The 20,547-nt window shown below is 38.7% G+C and overlaps 1 protein-coding gene across 1 annotated transcript in view; it reads left to right on the forward strand.

Moving 5' to 3' along the window:
* The first annotated feature begins 518 nt into the window (after nt 1-518).
* The window catches only part of LOC127529974 (uncharacterized), a 128,801-nt gene continuing 108,772 nt past the window's right edge, over nt 519-20,547 (forward strand). The window contains exon 1 of the mRNA XM_051935400.1: nt 519-1,275. Coding sequence (XP_051791360.1) covers nt 555-1,275 — 721 coding nt within the window. The 5' untranslated portion in view covers nt 519-554. The remainder of the gene's footprint in view (nt 1,276-20,547) is intronic.

The following is a 20,547-nucleotide window of genomic DNA, read 5'->3' on the forward strand; positions in this document are numbered from 1 at the left end:
ACGGCATAAACGGCAATAATTTAATTAAAGTTACTACTTTAGATGAACAATGTATTAAAACTATAAAAACATATCGTAGATTAAACAAAAAATACACGCAGAGCGGCGCTAATAAAAATAACTTAACTCCTGTTCCATATATCAATAACGCACATAGTATTCATCTCTGCTCCTCCGAAACATTGAATATGGCACTATTAAATATTAGAGCTTTAACTAACAAGACGTATTTTATCAACGATCTTATTAGTGATAAAAAAATAGATTTCATTGCACTAAGTGAAACGTGGCTTAGCTCAGATGGCGTAGCTGTTTTAATCGAATCTGCGCCTCCAGATTACAGTTTTACTCATGCTGATCGCCAAGGAAAGAGAGGTGGCGGACTAGCAAACATTTACTCAAGCAGGTTAAAATGTAAAAATATCAGTTTTGGTAAATTCAAGTCTTTTGAGTATCTCGCCATTATTATTCAGGGAGATTCTCATGTTCTAGTATTATCCGTGTATAGACCTCCAAAATTCAACGCGTCTTTTTTTGAGGAATTCTCTGACTTGATGTCAATCTTAATTACGAACTATGACACACTCTTAATAGTCGGCGATTTTAATTTTCATATAGATAATCAATGTGACCAGAAAGTAAAAGAATTTATGAACCTCCTGGACTCTTTTGATTTGAGACAGCTCGTTAATCAGCCTACACATAAAGCAGGTCATACGTTAGACTTAGTAATTACTAAAGGACTAAAAGTTGATATAAAGCAGGTCATTGATATTGGTCTATCAGACCATTTTCTTCTACTCTTTAATATAGAAATAATGATAGAAAACACTCATGAGAAGCATATTGTTAAAAAACGGTTCTTTGACTCATCAGCAGCTTTAAAACTTTCAAACATTCTAACCAATCAGTCCGTTTATAGTGCCAACTATAATAGCGAGGAGAATGTAAATAGTAAGGTGGAAAGATTTAATACTAAAGTGAGGGCTGCTGTTGACTTAGTTGCACCTGAAAAGACAGTTAAAAAATCTTCTAGCATTGTTATACCATGGAAGACCCAAAGAGTGTCTGATTTAAAGAGAACATGCCGTAGAGCTGAGCGTAAATGGAGGAAAACTAAACTAACTATTGACTATGAAATATTAAAAGTTAAAATAACAGAATACAATAACACAGTCCATCTTGAGAGGCGCTGCTATTTCTCTAAGATTATAAATAACAATGCTAGTAATCCCAGAGTCTTATTTTCGACAATTGATCGTCTGTTAAACCCAGGTAACTCAAAGGAATGCCTCCTAAGTACTTCCAGTAAAACCTGTGAGGCTATTGCTGTATTTTTCAATCAAAAAATTAATGATATTAGAAATAACATAGTATATCTCCCCAACACTAAGGATCCTCCTAAACCCCAGTACCCCTTAATAAACAAATTAAAGTCTTTCACTAGGATAGATTTACCTGATTTACATAAAATAATTTCTCAAATGAAACCCTCCACCTGTGCCCTTGACCCAATACCAACAAATTTTTTCAAAGAAGTATCGGGCGTGCTAATTGATAATGTTCTTGACATAGTAAATTCGTCATTAGATACGGGGGTCTTCCCAGACTGTCTTAAGACTGCGGTAGTTAAACCCCTACTTAAGAAAAAGAATCTCGATCCCTCTGCTCTTGAAAATTATAGACCCATCTCTAACCTGCCTTTCTTAAGTAAAATTCTAGAGAAGGCAGTCATTATGCCGTTAAATGAGCAGCTCAATAAACATGCTATTCTTGATAAATTTCAGTCAGGTTTTAGAACAAATCACAGCACAGAAACTGCACTCATTAAAGTAGTAAATGACTTGCGGGTAAATGCAGACAGAGGCCATTTATCTGTTCTCATCCTCTTAGATCTGAGTGCCGCATTTGACACCATTGATCATAATATTCTTAAGAATCGCCTTAGTCAATGGGTGGGCCTCTCTGGCAGTGTCTTAAATTGGTTTGAATCCTACCTGGCAGGGAGAAAATTCTTTGTTAGTTGTGGTAATTATAACTCAAAGACACATGATATTCTATATGGTGTTCCACAAGGCTCTATCCTGGGTCCACTGCTCTTCTCAATCTACATGCTTCCATTAGGTCAGATTATCTCAGGGCACAACGTGAGCTACCACAGCTATGCTGATGACACACAGCTGTATTTATCAATAGCACCTGATGACCCCAAATCTCTTGATTCGCTAACACAATGTCTAACTTGTATCTCAGAATGGATGAATAGTAACTTTCTCAAATTAAATAAAGAAAAAACCGAAATCTTAGTGATTGGCAATAATGGATACAATGAGGCTATTAGAAATAAACTGGATGCATTAGGATTAAAAGTCAAATCGGAGGTAAAAAGCTTAGGGGTAACCGTTGATTGTAATCTGAATTTTAAATCGCATATTAATCAGATCACTAGGACAGCATTTTTTCACCTAAGAAACATAGCAAAAGTTAGACCTCTTATATCATCGAAAGATGCAGAGAAATTAGTTCATGCGTTTGTTTTCAGTCGGCTAGATTACTGTAACGCACTCCTCTCAGGACTACCCAAAAAAGACATCAATCGTTTGCAACTAGTGCAGAATGCAGCTGCTAGAATCCTTACCAGGAAAAGAAAATCCGAACACATTTCTCCAGTTTTGATGTCACTACACTGGTTACCTGTGTCATTCAGAATTGACTTTAAAATTCTGCTTATGGTTTATAAAGCTTTAAATAATCTCGCCCCGGCTTATATATCGGAATGTCTGACACCTTATATTCCAAATCGTAACCTCAGATCCTCAACTGAGTGTCTCCTTAGAATTCCAAGAGCAAAACTTAAAAGAAGTGGTGAGGCGGCCTTCTGCTGTTATGCACCTAAAATCTGGAATAGCCTGCCAGTAGGAATTCGCCAGGCTAATACAGTGGAGCACTTTAAAAAACTACTGAAAACACATTATTTTAACATGGCCTTCTCATAACTTCACTGTAATTTAATCCTGATACTCTGTATATCCAATTCATTATAATAACTATTCATTCAAAATCTGTACTAACCCCTACTCTCTCTTCTGTTTCCTTTTCCGGTGTCCTGTTGGTGGTGGCGTGCACCACCACTATCTACCCAAAGCACCATAATGTTCCAACAATGATGGATGGATTAAAAGCCAGAAGTCTGTATGACCATCAGCATCAAGTGACTCCGTGAAAAACCCGAACTACAAAGAGGACTATTTCATTTATGTTAGGTAGAATGCCCAAAGGGGACTGGGCGGTCTCGTGGCCTGGAACCCCTACAGATTTTATTTTTTTCTCCAGCCTTCTGGAGTTTTTTTTGTTTTTTCTGTCCACCCTGGCCATCGGACCTTACTCCTTTCTATGTTAATTAATGTTGTCTTATTTTAATTTCTTATTTTGTCTTTTATTTTTCTTCTCTTCATTATGTAAAGCACTTTGAGCTACTTTTTGTATGAAAATGTGCTATATAAATAAATGTTATTGTTGTGAGCCTCCTACATTTTACAAAAAGCAGGAATACAAATAGCACTTACAGCAGCCAGTCAAGTTGCCTTCCCATTCATCTCCCAATTATTGCCTATAGCTTTAAACAAATCCTTCAAAAAAGAAAACACAACAGCAAACAAGTCAGATAATAAAAACAAATGGTAGAGAAGGGGGAATGACAAATGACACCTAGCAAATTAAATTGTGGCTAGAAACACTGCGAGGAACCTGAGCCCTGTAAACAAAAAGGCAAAAATCACTCAAAATTATAAAAAATTAAAGCAAATATAACTCCGACAGAGAAGGAACCATAATGGTTCAGCTAGCAGAAATGAGTTGGCACTGAGAGCAATGAACTTAAACTGAACTTTGAAAAAGTCATAGATATCTATTAAAATACAAAACTTAGACACATGCTTCAAATATAAAACAAAAATGACTGAAGATGGCAAAAATAGTAAGCTGTACAACTTCATTCAAATCAACAAGCTCATAGAAAAAAATTTTATGGCAGATTTTGACTAAAGACAGGAACACCAACGTGAAATATGAACATGCATTTCATGCTGGGGGAGCATTGAGAGAGAAAATCCATTTGGAAAACAATGCGTCTTGAAAGTTTTGTTTCTAGTGGACCACAAATGCCTAGAGTTCAGAGGTGACAGGGCAACAAAGTGGTACTCACAGAAAACCAATGCAATATTCTGAGGATGAGTATAATGTATTATCTAGTTGTAGTAAGTGTGAAGTGTACTGGCCACAGAAGACATTTACACATGAAGAAGTCTGGGCAGTGTTGCTATGGAAAGGTGCATAAAAAAACCATTAAAGTAATCCAGCCTGGCAATAAAAACATCAGGTAAGAATTTAGTATCCTTTAGAGACATTTAATGGCTTTGTCAAGCAATTTTCTTGATGTGTAAAAATGAATGTTGTACACGATAGGAACGTCAAAGAACAAGGCATGGTCAAAACAGTGCTCCCATGTTACATTCAGACTGAGAGGTCTGGACAAGTGAATACATTTACAATTAAAATACAGTGAAAATAAACAGGCAAAATAGCATTCAATACAAAAACAAAAATGCAGATCTTTTAAAGGCCAGGTTGCAGATGCTGTAAGTATACAATTTATTATATTGTGACTGGCATGGAGTGTTTCGCTACTAAACAAGACCAGCCTGGTTTAGATTCTCAACAGTTTAATGTTCCAAACAAACAAACAAAAGGAACAGGTTAGCCTTCCTCAGTTAATAAGGTAACAAGGTGGGGTCTTTGAATCAATGACGTACCAGGCATCTTCTCTCTAGTACAGTTGCATCTTTTCTACATGCTAAGCTGGTGAGTGCAGGCGCAGAGCACTGTGAACAATGCTCTATTAAAATAAAAGCATAGATTATACGAATTAATAAATACAGAAGTAGTACACATATAAATGCAGATTTGTTAAAACGCACTAAGAGTAAGCTAAAGCTGATTAAACATAAATGGAAATCAGCAATATCTGTCCATTAGGTAGATAATTAATGAACTATGCCCAGCTGACAATGGTGGAGGTTAAAATCATGCAAGAGAAAGTCAAAAATAAAGTCACAGTCCTGGAGACCTCGGCTAAATGGCCATCTACTCGCTCCTGGTTTTTCTATGGTGGACTCTGAGCTGGCCGTCTAATCTGATGAGCGAATCTTTCGATCCGATGATTGCAATGCTGCTTTATTTGAGATGACTTTTCCATATGCAGGAGAGCAGCCTGAGAGTAGAGCAGTGGCACCAAGTGACACATCAAAACAACGAGAATAGAAACAGAATAGAGGAGCGTTAGTAACGGTTTATAAATATTCTATTATTTATATTTCTGTACAAATGATTAATAAACAGAAAAACAGCATGTGTGGCTAATCAACAGCTCTAGTCAAGTTATGCTGAACTAATGTAGTGAGAATTCACCTGGGATTTAAAAGCTGAGACTGTAGAGGCATCTCTTATACTAGCAGGCATTTCATTCTACTGCTCCCAGGCCCTGAACTAAAAGCTTGATCTCCCACTGTTATTTTATTAATCCTTGGAATCTTAAATAGGCCAGCATCTTAAGATCTCAATGTGCTCTCTGGTTTTTAGGTAATGATAAGCTCAGCTAAGTAAGCTGGGCCTTGGCCATTTAAGGCTTTATGAGTTAAAAGGAAGATTTTGAAATTAAGCTCTAAGCTTAACTGGCAGCCATTTTAAGGACTTGAGAACTGGAGTTAAATATTTGCATTTTCTAGTTTGTATAATAATTCTTAAAGCAGCATTTTGAATTAACTGAAAGATGCATAAAAAACCCTCTTAACTGCCAATTAATAACACATTGCAGTAGTGAATCATACTAGAAATGAATGCATGAATGAATTTCTCAATATCTTGCATATTTAGAAAACGTTGTAATCTTCAAACATTTTTAAAATGGAAAATCCTTCTTCTTCAAGTTTCTGTTATACCAGGGATAATCATTTGACTGGGAAAGACTGTACACCTTTTACCTATCTGATCACCTTGGCTTGTTCACCAGAAGCCTCATTTATAAAGCTTACACCCACACAAAAAGATGCTTGAAATATGAGTATCTTCAGGATTTATAAAATAAAACGTCACAGAAGAAGATACATATATTTACTGCAACTCTTACCCATGCATACACAATATTTAGGAAAGTCTGGTAAATGGGGACACCCTAGATCAAACAAGGAAAAGCAGCCAAACCAGCCAAATGGCAACTCATATGCATATTAATACTTGTTACCAAGCTGCTATTGTAATGTGCGTTGACGTGACATATTACACCTCCAAAATGATGAATATGATGAACAAACTGTATTTTAGTTCCCTTTCCAGCAACTCCTCAGCCGCTGAGGGAGACGCTTCACTGGCAGAGGAGCTGAACATCTTCTATGCCCGTTTTGAGGTGACACCAACAGCAGCTCCATCACAGCAGCCTGTTCACAACAGCAATATACTCACAGTGGAAGAGTCTGAGGTGAGGTGGGTGATGAGGAAGGTGAACCCGAGGAAGACTGCAGGACCCGACGGTGTGGCTGGACGGGTGCTGAAAGACTGTGCAGATCAACTGGCAGGAATCTTCACTAGGATTTTCAACCAGTGCCTGCCCCTGGCCACTGTCCCATCCTGCCTCAAGTCCTCAATCATTGTTCCGCTGCCGAAAAAATCCATCACGAACAGTCTGAATGATTTCCGCCCAGTGGCACTCAAATCTGTCATCATGAAGTGCTTTGAGAAACTGGTGCGGAGTCATATCATCGCCTGCCTGCCAGCAGACCTGGACCCATTACAAAGCAAAGAGATCGACGGAGGATGCTGTGGCCATAGCCCTTCATGCTGCCCTGACCCACCTGGAGCAGCAGTGGAGTTACACCAGACTGCTCTTTGTAGACTGCAGCTCGGCGTTTAACACCATCCTCCCACAACGACTGGCGTCTAAACTGGAAGATCTGGGACTTCCATCACTCACCTACAGTTGGATACTGGACTTCCTGTCTGGTCGCTCCCAGAGGGTCAGGCTGGGTCTCCACACATCCACTGCTCTCAGCCTCAACACTGGGATGCCGCAGGGTTGTGTGCTCAGCCCGCTCCTCTACACCCTCTACACATATAACTGTGTCCCCATTCACCATAGCAACAAGATTATAAAGTACGCGGATGACACGACGGTGGTTGGACTCATCTTGGGCAAAGAGGGTGAGCTGGCATACAGGGACAAGGTGGAGCGGCTGTCAGAGTGGTGCACAGTCAATAACCTGCTCCTCAACACCAAAAAAATGAAGGAGCTTGTTATTGACTTTAGAAAAAACAAAACTGACATCCAGCCACTCATCATTTGCGGGGCCTGTGTGGAGAGGGTCCTAGTGTTCAGGTTTCTGGGCATTGAGCTGGAGGATGACCTGACCTGGAGCACCAACACCAAGGAGCTGCTGAAGAAGGCGCAGCAGAGACTGTATTTTCTGAAAATTCTCAGGAAGAACCATCTCCCCAAAAATCTGCTCCTTGCTTTTTATCACTGTTCCATCGAGAGTGTGCTCACGTACAGACTCCACAGGGTCGTCAGGACAGCAGAGAGAACAATTGGTTGTACCCTCCCCACTCTGGAACAAATCTACACCTCCCGATGCCGCAAAAAAGCAATAGACATTTCACAGGATTCATCACATCCCGGTCATTGCCTCTTCCAGCTTTTGCCATCGGGCAAGAGATACAGAGCAATGAAAACAGGACAAACCGCCTTAAAAACAGCTTTTATTCAAAAGCAATCATGGCCCTGAACTCAGAATCATATCCGTATCATTCTCCCAATGTTTCAATATAGACCTTAAGTCAACAAGTGCAATTTGTATATTTTGTAAAGTACTTTTATTACTATTCGGTTTGTTATTATTTTCTGTCTACTTGTCTTTTTAACTCTTATTCCTCACACTGAGTCGACTGCACCTTCAATTTCGTTGTTCCTTTGTAAAAGTGACAATGACAATAAAGATCTATCTATCTATCTATCTATCTATCTATCTATCTATCTATCTATCTATCTATCTATCTATCTATCTATCTATCTATCTATCTATCTATCTATCTATCTATCTATCTATCTATCAAGAGGGCCAATGCTACATACTTGCACTGAAAAATTTTTTTGGGGTTTTTCACCAATTTATATCGGCTACATGTTGTCACTTCTCAGGGCAATGGCTGACAGGTCAGAAATATCTTAGCCAAGCTTCACTTCATCATACCCTCTATGCTGCAATCTATTAACCGACCAGCAGACCAACATGTTTTTGTTTGGTGTGAGTGTACATACATAAGCATAACATGTTTTTCCCAACAACAAAAAGAAATCTGTGGCAGTGTCTTGTTCTTCAAATGTAATTGGAGCAATTTGCTGCACTGAAATTGCAGTAAGGGCACCCAGTGAGAATGAAGCTGCTTTTGTTAACCAATGTTACCAATGCCATTCCATTAAAGCACAAGTCATCCAAGATGTGACTGGCAAAAATTGTGTCTCTGTGGCCTTGTTCAACCTGTGATTTATCAATTTTATGGCAAAGTAGCTTTGGCAAAGGTAACAGTTCTGTATGTGACGGCTGGTTTGTTGGTAAGATAACTGGCTGAACCCTCAGTCTTTCATATTACCTCTACTATTCATTTGTGACAGCAATCAGGTCTTTACATGTGCCAGGTGGTAGTGGTTACCCATTCAGATGCTGGCACCTTATGTATCCTTTATGAGATCCCCAGAGCACAGAGGAGAGGTGTGATGATGCCTCACATGATCAGTTGCGGAGCACATCCAGATTCTCTTTGAATGTAAGTGGAGGGATCTGCTCTACCAGCCACTGAAGTTTTGCAGTATCATGATTGCATTTGTATGAGGTTGATTAGCATGTTCCATAAATGCATGCTTCAAGGCACTGTTAGAGGCGTGCTCATGTATGCACATTTACAAGGTGACTATGATGTGTAAAGGGTAAATTGCATAGATATCTGTTTACTGCAGGTTTTACAGTATGTACTGTATCTGCTTTTAATATTTTTGGTGTACGCATTTCATTGTTTTTTTGCCATGTGCATATTTTCATTCAAAGATTTATAAATGAGGCCCCGGGTGATACTTGTGGACCTTTGAAGATGTATACCGGTATGTTCAGAAGCACCTATTCAATTCAGTTTATTTTGTATAGCGCCCTTCACTGAGTGTGGGCTCAGAGTCTTGTAACAAATTTACAGGTAAAATGTAATTACCATAAATTGCTAATTACATAATGAAGACATAAAAATATACAGATTTGTTTAAACACAAAGTAAAATAGAACAGTTTAAAACTGATTAACATAAATGTGGTAATTTGCTTTTGGGGTCCACAAGTTTTAAGGTAAAAAAAGGTACGGCTCAGGCTCCGTGGGTGTGGGTGTGCACTGCTGAGAAGCTGTGCCATTGGGGGTCAGTGGGGAGGTAGGCTAATTGTATGTTAACATATAGGTGTGATCAGCTCAACTGTTTCCCATTGGTGCTCGGTGAGTTGTAATTAAGGCACCTGCACCAATGGGAGTATAAGAAGAGCCTGAGGAAAGTGATGATAGGAAGATAATTGGATCAGAATGACAGAACAGAAGAGAGAAAAAGCAAAGTCAAGTGTTTTATTAACAGGAAAGAAAGAACTGAATAATTGGTGTAATGGGCAGGTAAAGCACTCATGGGACAGGGTCGCTTCTGCTAAGCATTTGGGGGAGCAGGAGCGACTGAAGGGCTCAGAAAATTGTCCTGCAAACACCAGTGAGTAATGGTGGGCTAGGCTTGGGATGGCCCAGTGGTGACCAAATGAAGTGGCTGGGCCGTAAAACAATTTTAAAAGGTTGACTGCACTTACCAGTGTCTCAGCTCCTGGCTTGAACAGACCTGACGGGTGAACTGGGGCTGAGAAGATGTTGGGAGGCATCAAGGCTTAAAGAAGAGAGGTACACCCTGATTTTATAATTCTGGATTTATTCCTATTTTAGTCCCATGGATTATTTATGGATTATTTATTGACTAATTTCACTCCCACTATTGAAGCACTTGTTTTTATTGGATAGTTTATTCATTTAAAGAAGGTTTTTGCAATGCATTTTGTTAAATGCTTGTTTAAATTCAAAATAAAATGCAAAATTTGTTTTGCACCATCCCTTGTTATTATGTGCTCTCATTGTGTTAGTCCATCTTGGTACATGACTATTGATATCTGGGTGAAAGTAGGGATGATGGCCAGCTGCAGAAAACCTGGGCATCATAATAAATGGAACCTAACAATATCTGTCCCTTAACATTATTGTTGAACTATAGTCAGAGTCTACTGTATCTACAGTTCTCAACATTTACCTTCTGTCCAGTGGCTTCATCTTTGTTCCTGAAGTATTCACACAGGAAGCAGAAGGAAACTGTAACAATATGTTGTACATAATCAATATAGAATTTTAAATTATAGAACTGTCAGGCACTTTATATACATATAACTTGCAGGCTTTCTTTTTTTTCTTTCTAACAGCCTATGGCCTAGAGGACAGCATGTACATCTGTGTGGTATCTAAATACCAATGGAACCTGAGACCATATTGACTAATGATGTTGCCCCAAAGGCAGAATAGAAATAATAAATAACTGCGTAAGGTGTTAAGAATAAAAATGAATCTGTTCATTTCATTACAGGATCCTTTGGACCCAAACAGATCATCATTTAGTACTTTAAACAGTTCAGTTTAAATTGCATGCAGACTCAAATCCAGCCTGAATCTCTCATCAATGCAATTATAACACAACTAGTTTATAGATACCTGCTCCAGAACTTTGTCAAAAAGATATGTTGAATATAGGCCAAAAGTTAGCCAAGGTATCTTGACTTAGGCTTGCCTTTATAATGCTGAGATTACTGATTCAATCTGTATTTCACAAGGAAGATAAAGAGCTGTTAATAATTTCAGTGGTGTGGAGGGAAGTCCCCGTGATCGAACCTCTGAGGCGTTCAGTAGGAATACAACTGGTCCACCACTAGGCAATTTAGCCGTGTCAGTAAGCTCAATCAGATCAAGATTAATGAGACAATTAATAGCAGCCAGCAGCATATTACTGGGCCTGACAGCAATCCCCATTAGAGGATTTGCCAGATTACCATATTTAATGTAAACCGGAGCATGAAGAAAGGCAAGGGATTCATTTCAGCATTCCAATCAGGACAATCTGGAAGAATAGTGAGGAGTAGTTTTCTTAAATACTGAGAATTAGAGATGAGTTTTTGAAAGATGTCCCAAACCTCCAAATTCTGTATCTGCGGTTTGGATTATTTTCTCCCCATAAATTTTAATCACTATTATGGTTTCATCTTTTAAAGCATATGCATAACAGTAAAATAAACTATTATCTTGGGTCAAAGGCTTATCATACTATCTCCATTCAGACAAACAATAAGACCAACTTTCAGAGGTAAACCTTAACTCTCTTATGTGAAATACTAATTAAACAATGATATTAATATCACATTTATATAGAATTGGTTAGATTCAAGAAAAATAATGTTCACTGCTGCTGAAAGAAATTTTAGCTCCCTCAGAGATCATGCAGCCTGGTTTTAAGTATCTACAGTATATGGAGCTAAACCACTCCCTTGCTGTGTGAATAATGTTTGTCTCTGGGAAGGCCAGTTCACATCCCACATTCTAAAGATGTATGGGCCAGGAAAATTGGCAGGTTTAAATTGGGACAGTATGATTGTGGATGTGTGTGCATAAGTAGTAACCATGGTGGTCCGGTACCCTACTCAACGTTGGTTACTCAGCTGTCTTTGATCTTGAATTGAATTAAGTAGGTCTGAAAACATAATGTAAAGTCATAATGTTCAGAAATGTACACCTCTTTATAAATTTTATATAAAATGTTTTATGAAAGAGAGTAGGACCATGATAATAATAAAGCTACATGAAATTGTTGTGACACCGTGACATGATAAGTATGTTATTAGCAAGGACCAGTGATAGATAGATAGATAGATAGATAGATAGATAGATAGATAGATAGATAGATAGATAGATAGATAGATAGATAGATAGATAGATAGATAGATAGATAGATAGATAGATAGATAGATAGATAGATAGATAGATAGATTATACATCAAATGTTGTGTAGAACTTCTAAAGCGTTATGAGTCTCCGACAAAAAGTTCAAAAATTATAAAAACAATTGTCCTACTGCAAAAAAAATGTTTCAAATGACTGTTTAAAAAGTTATAAATTGGCAATCACTAAAACTCTGATTAATGTCACTCACTTTTTCACCACAACCACCACCACCACTGACTTAAATCTGAGTAAAACAGTATAGCGATAACTCAGGCTGACAATTTAACAGAGTATAGTAAGTACAACATATGTGTCTTCTCCAGTGATCATATAGCTGAAGTTAATACTCAGAGTCTCAAAGACACAATTTTCATGGCAAAATGTATGTGATAATTGAAGGTGGAGCTAATTTGATCAAAGGACTAGCATTACAAAAAGTGACGTCACTTGATACACACTTCATACCATTTTCATTATACAAGCAAATTAGTCATTTGCTTTCTGAACCTGCTTATTTCAAAAGAGTATTGGGGTGAGGATCAGTCCTTATTCCAGCATTATAAAGCTTAAAGAAGGAGGCTGTTGTGAAAGTAGTACTGGTCCAGAGCACATTCCAAATAAAGCATGAGCATTTTTTATGGATTTTCTTGATGACTTTTATTTTCAGATCTTAAATTGATACACCAACACAACTAAGAAGCTGCTAGGCTGGTTTGAAATAGTAAATAGTAATATAACAGTGGATGTTTTAAATCTAAAAAATCATGTGCTTTTTGAAGGACCCTGCTTAGCTTTCCAGGAATCAGTTCATGTTGAGATGAGACAGGATGTTGATCCAGAACTACACCAGGTACAGTATATCCTCTTATCTGCTGTGATTACTCACTGAAGGTTTTCTTTAAATAAAGAGAAATCATCTTGCAAAATGTAAAATATGAATTTCAAATAAACAGATTTTAAATTTATAAAAGAAAGAAATGCAATGGGCAGCACGGTGGCACAGTGGGTAGTGCTGCTGCCTCGCAATTGGGAGACCTGGGGACCTGGGTTCACTTCCCTGGGTTCACTCCTCCCTGCGTGGAGTTTGCATGTTCTCCCCGTGTCTGCGTGGGTTTCCTCCAGGTGCTCCGGTTTCCTCCCACAGTCCAAAGACATGCAGGTTAGGTGGATTGGCCATTGTAAATTGTCCCTAGTGTGTGCTTGGTGTGTTTGTGTGTGTCCTGCGGTGGGTTGGCACCCTGCCTGGGATTGGTTCCTGCCTTGTGCCCTGTGTTGGCTGGGATTGGCTCCAGCAGACCCCCGTGACCCTGTGTTCGGATTCAGCGGGTTGGAAAATGGATGGATGGAAAATGGATAGATGGAAGAAAAAAAAGATAATTGTCAATAAACATAAAAGGCACCAGGATTAATTCGTTAGGAAAAGTCTGTAAATTTTGTAATTTTGAGTTTGTAATTAATTTAATGTGAAAAATCCAGGCCAGATCCTTACAATCTACACAGCTATTCTGAAGCTCTTACCCAAAGGATTCTAATTCTGATGTTAGTTTTTTCATTAATATGGGTCTGAAAAATTGAAAATCTTTACTGTCTTCCTTTTACGGCATTTGGTTTTCCTTCTGAGCACTGCTATTTGTGGAAGATGCATCAGCCGTTACTATTGCAAATTACCCACAAATCTTCTGGAGTGCACTTGAAGTTTTCAAACTATCTGAGTTTTGTGATAACTATGCAGTTAGTGTATTTTCTTGCTTTTAGAAATTCTTTTTGGTTACTGAACTTTCTTTCTGATATTAGGGTTTTTGATTTCTCCTTAGCGTTCTAAATGTGGCAATCATATGTTTTGAGTTTTGGTTATGACTTTGGATATTCTCTTTGACATCGCTTCCTTCTTCTGATCACTTCACTCTAAAATCCCTCTGTCTCTTCCAAGGCAGAACACCAGAAAAGTAATGTGAAAAAGTGGAACAGAAGTCAAAACCTAAGAAAAATTTTAAACTAAAAGCAAAAAATAGCCAAGAAAAAAGGTTACTAAGTACTAATACCACAGCAAAGAGGTGCCTTTAAATGGCCTTCAGCTTACTGCAGCCAGCATCAGAGGGAACTGATTTAATTGTGGCCATGGCTTCAGAAACGAACAATATGATGAGCACAGGACTGGGTGTAATTAAAAAAACAAAACAATATATCATAAACAGACACAAGGCGTAGTAAAAGTCCTACCTCAACCAGCTCAGAGACTAACTCTATTCTAGACATTCTGGGGGAAGAGCAGGACTGATCCACCTTTCTTTAACATTACTCTCCACCTCAAAGAAGAAACAAAGCTTCAGGAACCCGCCCTTACAACACAAGACTTTTATTTTCTGGCAGATGATAATTTTCTGAATCAGTGACCCAAGATCTGAGAGTTAATTTGTGACAATAAAAGATTATTATTAAGAAAATACTGGTGAATTCATTTTCATTGTATTTGCAGTTCCAGTATTTTTATTCAGTGTTAAGAGGAGCAACAACCTAATAAAAAGTTCATACATTAACAATGCAGACACAGTTTACTTACCTTCAAGAAACAGAATGAAACAATTCCATATATCAGTTAACATTACATCTTGCCTGAAGAAGGGGCCTGAGTTGCCTCGAAAGCTTGCATATTGTAATCTTTTTAGTTAGCCAATAAAATGTGTCATTTTTCTTGGCTTTTCTCTATATATCAGTTAAACAATCATTTGAGCTTTCTTTTTATAATCGTTTATACATTAAGCATTACTGTAATGCAGAATAAGAATAATTCAAAGTAAAAAAACTACAGACATGTTGAAGAGAATGTTTTGGTGTTGAACAGAGTGGAACAAATGTTTTGTGGCCCAGTTCTACTCCTTCACCACTCTTTTATAAAGAAGAGTACACAAGCCTTTTTTTATGTATACTCTAAGTAACATGTAGCTGTGAAATGTATATTTAAGATCTCCTTTGGTAGGAAATGTGTCAGTGCTGCTTACTTTAATTTGCACTTCATTTTATACTTTTCATAAATCCTGATGCATCCTTCCTGTTGCCTAAATTGCCATCAAAGCGCTGCATTTTTAAAGCACTCTTTGATGAATCAGGTTGCATCTGTGACAGATGCTTCATCATAGGCTGACAGGTCTACATTAAAATTTAAAGCATTCCTCTTTAGCATTTATTGTGGAAACTACAGGCACCATATTGTCTTAATTGTTTGATCCAAAATAAGTAATGCAGGACTAGGGGTTGCTTTGTTGTGCCATAAGGCATTTCAGTCCATTATGGAAGTAGTTTGCTTGGTGGGAGTTTCAGCAAGGGGCATCATATTTAACTTGTGGTAACTAGAAGTTATTCATGGAGAAGCACTAAAGAAACCATTTTGGAAGTTAAATTGTTGGCCTCTTGATGGTAAAGGCTTCGTCACATTAGACATGAGTTATAGCCTTCATTTACATAAACTTAGCAAGTCGGAAGCAGTTGGTGGCACGCTCCCGTGAAGCCAGTCATGTAATGTGACATGCTGAGCAACTCACTCCAAATATTCGGGTTTGATTTTATCTTTAGACATAGGGATGGGCTGTGAGTGCATGAGAGCTGACAGTTAATGAATGCCCATCGGGAAGTACAATGCAGCAACAAGGCATAAGGAATAAGGGTGTTTTGGACTTTACAAACAGAAGAGAAGCTAGTCTGTCTGATGTCTCATGTTTTATGGAAAAAAAGAAAACATGGGCTGAGATTGCAGCTGGACTCTCTGTACTTGGTAACCCTTTGTACAGCACCAGCTCTCTCAGGCCACACATTAGCACAATTGTGCTGGAAGATCAGCACATGATCTCTAAATTTGACATGCCCAGCAATTTTCAGTCATTTAAACTGACATGTTCCAGGAACGAGATCAGCATCTGTGGTCAGCAAGTCTGCAGCACCCAACGACTAGAAGTTGCATAATGTGACAAAGTAGCCGGCAACCAACATTCTCTACTGTGTGCAAGAGAGGCCTAAGTTTAGTTATTAAACTGAGAAAATTAAGACAAAAGAAGATATTGTAAGCACACATGCTGTAAACATACTGTAAAAGCTTTTCTCATGACCACAAAGGAAGTTTGGCTAAAGTTGAGACAGCCCTACTCAGAGATGCTTAATGTTTTATTATTTTAAGTTTTTCAATAACTGCCAGCTGTCACATCCACTAATTTCATTAGGCTGCTCAAAGCAGTAGACACCATCACTGGGCAACTTCAAACACAGATACATGGTTAATTTGATGAACTTTCTAATCCTTCATGTGGTTACAGGGAGATGAAGAATATCTCAGCAGCACTGAGAACAAAGAAGTAATTGGCCTTGGATGGATGCCTGTCTATAGCAGAGCATACTTTACACTTGCGCTCTTGTACAGTGAAAATTTATAGACACAAACTAATCTAACTTTCTCATATGTGGGAGAAGAGGAGAGGCCAGAATAAAACATATATACACACTCACACCAATTGCAGAAAGCATCCGAGTGAGAAACTGAGTCCCAGTCATCAAAACTGTGAGGTGACAATAATGATCAAGGGGACTCTGTGTCACACCAAGCACTTACTACATGTCAAAATTTATTTCCCATAGACCTGTTTTTGAAAACACTCCATTTACAACTAAAATACAACTCAGTCTTAACTACACTGCTAATCTGATGTTCTTGGAAAAGAACCTGACTCTGTATGTTCCTGTAATAAAAATGGATTAAAAAACTGAAAATATGGCTGCACAATTTTCATTATATTTAGATCGCTGTATGTCTCAGCACATCTATACTCAGTGGTTTATATTTATGCATAACAATACAATATTAGTACTCAATTGACAGAAGAACACCTATATTGTAGGGAGAGAAGATACATGGAGTGTAGTTCTTGCGCGTCTTAGTGACGATTTAATCATTTTTTCCAAATCCTTAAAAGCAGTTGAGATTCTTCTAAAACATCTATGTAATATTACTATGATCTATGTTCAATAATGCCCAATAACAGGCCATGTGAAGAGGATATCATTTATTTAATTACTTACAGAACTGGACAGAACTACCCCATTAGAACTACTAACAGACACACATCTACGACCAGCAGCTTAATGGAGCACATTATGACTCACACACAGAGACTGTAATAGTGTCATTCCAGTTGTCACAGGAGGCTGGGGGTCAGGAAGGACCAGGAGGTGGCATATACATCCTCTGAGCCACGAGGGGGCAACCATCCTGGATCTTGAGGGGACCACGGGAGAAGAGCAAGGAGGCTCAAGCCCATCATCAGAAAGCCTGGGAACCATTCACTTCCGCCACACCCGGGAAGATTCTTCCAGGGATGCCTGGAGTGCTTCCGGGTGCAAGAGCACCACTTTCACCACACCAGGAAGTGCTGCCGGAAGGATGTTATCATGCACCTGGAGCACATCCGGGTGGAAATAAAAGGGGCCGCCTTCCTACAGTCTGGGAGCGAGAGTCAGGACTGGGAGCAGGACAAAGCTCCCGTGGAGAGAGGAAAGGCGGCCCACGGACATTTGAAGAAAAGCCTGGAGCAGGGGTGATTGGTGCTGGAGGCACTGTGGGTTGTGTGTGCAAATTGGTAAAAATAAATGTGTGCTTTTATATAAAGATGTGGTGTCAGTCTGGTGGTGTCCAGGCATGTCTCACACAGTTTTTAACTCTTTGAGGGCTGGATTTTGTTTTTCTAAAAAACACAGTTTTCTAAAAATCACACAAAACAATGGTTTCACACAGAAATCAACATAAAATGTGTGTTGCTGCATGGTATGGCCGCCAGTTCACCAGAAATGCGGAGATGGTGGCCATAGCAGTCGTGGCTGTGCACATCACAATCTGGTTTGTACCTCTTGTCATTGTAAGTGGGAGTCCTCCCAGGCGAACTTTATCATAGGCGTGTCAGCTACACAAACCTGTTCAGCTCCATGATCAGCTGATGCTGGTACCTCTTTTTCAAATGTCTTGTATCAAAATCGGAATCCAACAAGTCAGAGCCCAATTCAGTAATAACATGTAAAATGGAGTATTTTGCTTTACGCATTTGCTTCGATCTCTCGCCAGATGTCAATGTCATTTTTGCTGTTATTTACTCCTCGCTACTCACACAAGCGCAGGGAATTTCTGTCAAACCTATGAAGGTAACTTTCCTTCTAGCAAAGAGAGACCAACTAAAACATAATGGAGGGTTTTCATCACAGTTTACAGTTGATTACCACCGTCAGCCCCTCCTTTTGACAAAAGTCGACATCCACCCTGAAAGAGTTAATATAATGATACTTAAGATATAATTAATGTATTAATGAAAAATGAAGTTGTAGTGCCACGATGGTAGCATCCTTCTCCAAGCTACAAAACAGCTGGAAACATCATAGTTTTGTTCAAAAGAAATATGTAGTCCTTTGACTTTTTATAAACTTTTATTTGAAACATTTTTCAAAAAGAAAATATTTACAATCAATCCTGCTAAAGAAATAAAAATCACATTCAGTAAACCTGAAGTTTCTAGATGCTTTGTTTCAAAATCAAAATGATGCTAGTGTTTCCGCATTATAATAAAAGTGCCACCCTTGAACATAATAGGCTGATCTACTTACATTGACACACTCAAACACACACATACATGCATAGAACCTTCACTCCAGAAATTGTAAGTCTGTGTTTGACTAAAATGTATTCATTATTGAAAATATGACCTTTTAATTTCAACACTATGCTCACCTATGTTATGCATTGAGAAAGTAAATATAGAAGATCTAAGTGTTTTAATGTCTGTGGCCATGATGCAGTGGAATGACAGAGAGCTAACACAGCATGGCCTTTCACTTGTAGCTCCTCCTGCATTTCCAGCTGAGGCCTCCTGTAAGGACACTGCCTGGCTAAGATGAGATTTAAGGACACTAAACAAAAAGCAATCCACAGGATCAGTCATAGCATACAAAGCAGATGCAAGATGCAAGATCGAACAACACATCCAAATATCAAATAGCTTATCATTATGAAATATTTCAAAATAAGAGAGACTTGAATGAATCTGTGTGGAAAGCTATTTAAGCTGATTGCACAATGGTAGCTGCTGATCTCAATGAAGTTAAACTATTAGATCTTAAACACAGCTACTGTCAAAATAGGTAAAATCCAAAAATAAAACATTAAACTTCGGTTTCGTGTCAGAGGGGGACACTTTTACATTTTTTTTTTGTGCACTGGGTGGTTCCATTAGGCACCCACTGTTGGGACTGGGGGGTGAGAAGTTAAAAGGCATGTCTGTACTTATTAATGGTATTTGCTGTCTTGCAAGGGAGTCACTGCTTTGAAGTCTGGCCTTGGAGGAGGCCTGTATTTACCTGGCTTGGAAATATTGGTTCCTAATCAGCATATCTGTACTTATTAATGTTTGGTAACCATACATTTTGTTAACTTGTGTTTTTATTAATTGTTAAACCCAGGCAATTTAGATGTGCCATTGATTGAACTGTTTGTCCAGGACTGACAACAGCAGGGGCTGAAGTAAATATAAACTCCTGGCCAGCAGAAGGCAGGAGGGAGAGTCCACAGGAAACGCTGCCAAGACACTCGGACAGGGCACAGGGGTACCTGGCTGGCACGACGTGAGGCACAAGGACGGCAACATTTACTTCCAGGGAGGAAGAGACAGCTCCACAAGGAGACGCCAGTTGTGGGTCCAGCGAAAGAGGGAAGCCGCACGAGAGGACCAAGCGAAGCTGACAGACGAGGAATGAGGCGTGCCTAGGTCCCAGCCACACAAGGAGCCCAGAGTGGAAGAAAAAAGAACAATGAAGAGACGCTGACAGGGAGTCAACAATTTGACACAGCTTCTGCCGGGAAACAGAGTGCATCCATGGACAGTTAAACAATTAAGTGTTGGGGTAACACAGTGCACAAACTGGACTCTGCACCACTAAAGGTTGTATCCTCCAATTCTTGTTTTTAACGGACTTGTAGAGGGTGGACTGTGTATTTTCCTTTTTTAAAAAAGGGAAATTGATTCCTGATATGTTTAGTTTTTGTTATGTTCGTTTATCCTTTTAATGTCCCTTATATTGTTTTGTGTAATAGAACTTACTGTTACTTTTTTCTAAAATTACTGTTGTGTCTTTCATTGTGTGTTTACTCACCGCCCAATTTAAAGAAACCTGTGTGCTATTATTGGTAAATTTCAGGAGTTCCCAGTCTCTTGATAAAACTGGGTGGCGTAGTAGGATATTTTAATGGTGTCTAAGTTAGATTACCTATAAGTGTGACCAGACACCTGTGACATTCGTACCTAAATTCCCTTCTTCCTTTTTGATAAAAGATCACTCTTTATCTCCTTTTTTTCAAATCTTAATATCATTT

Source organism: Erpetoichthys calabaricus, chromosome 12 (genome assembly GCF_900747795.2).
Source record: "Erpetoichthys calabaricus chromosome 12, fErpCal1.3, whole genome shotgun sequence".
Lineage (NCBI taxonomy): Eukaryota > Metazoa > Chordata > Cladistia > Polypteriformes > Polypteridae > Erpetoichthys > Erpetoichthys calabaricus.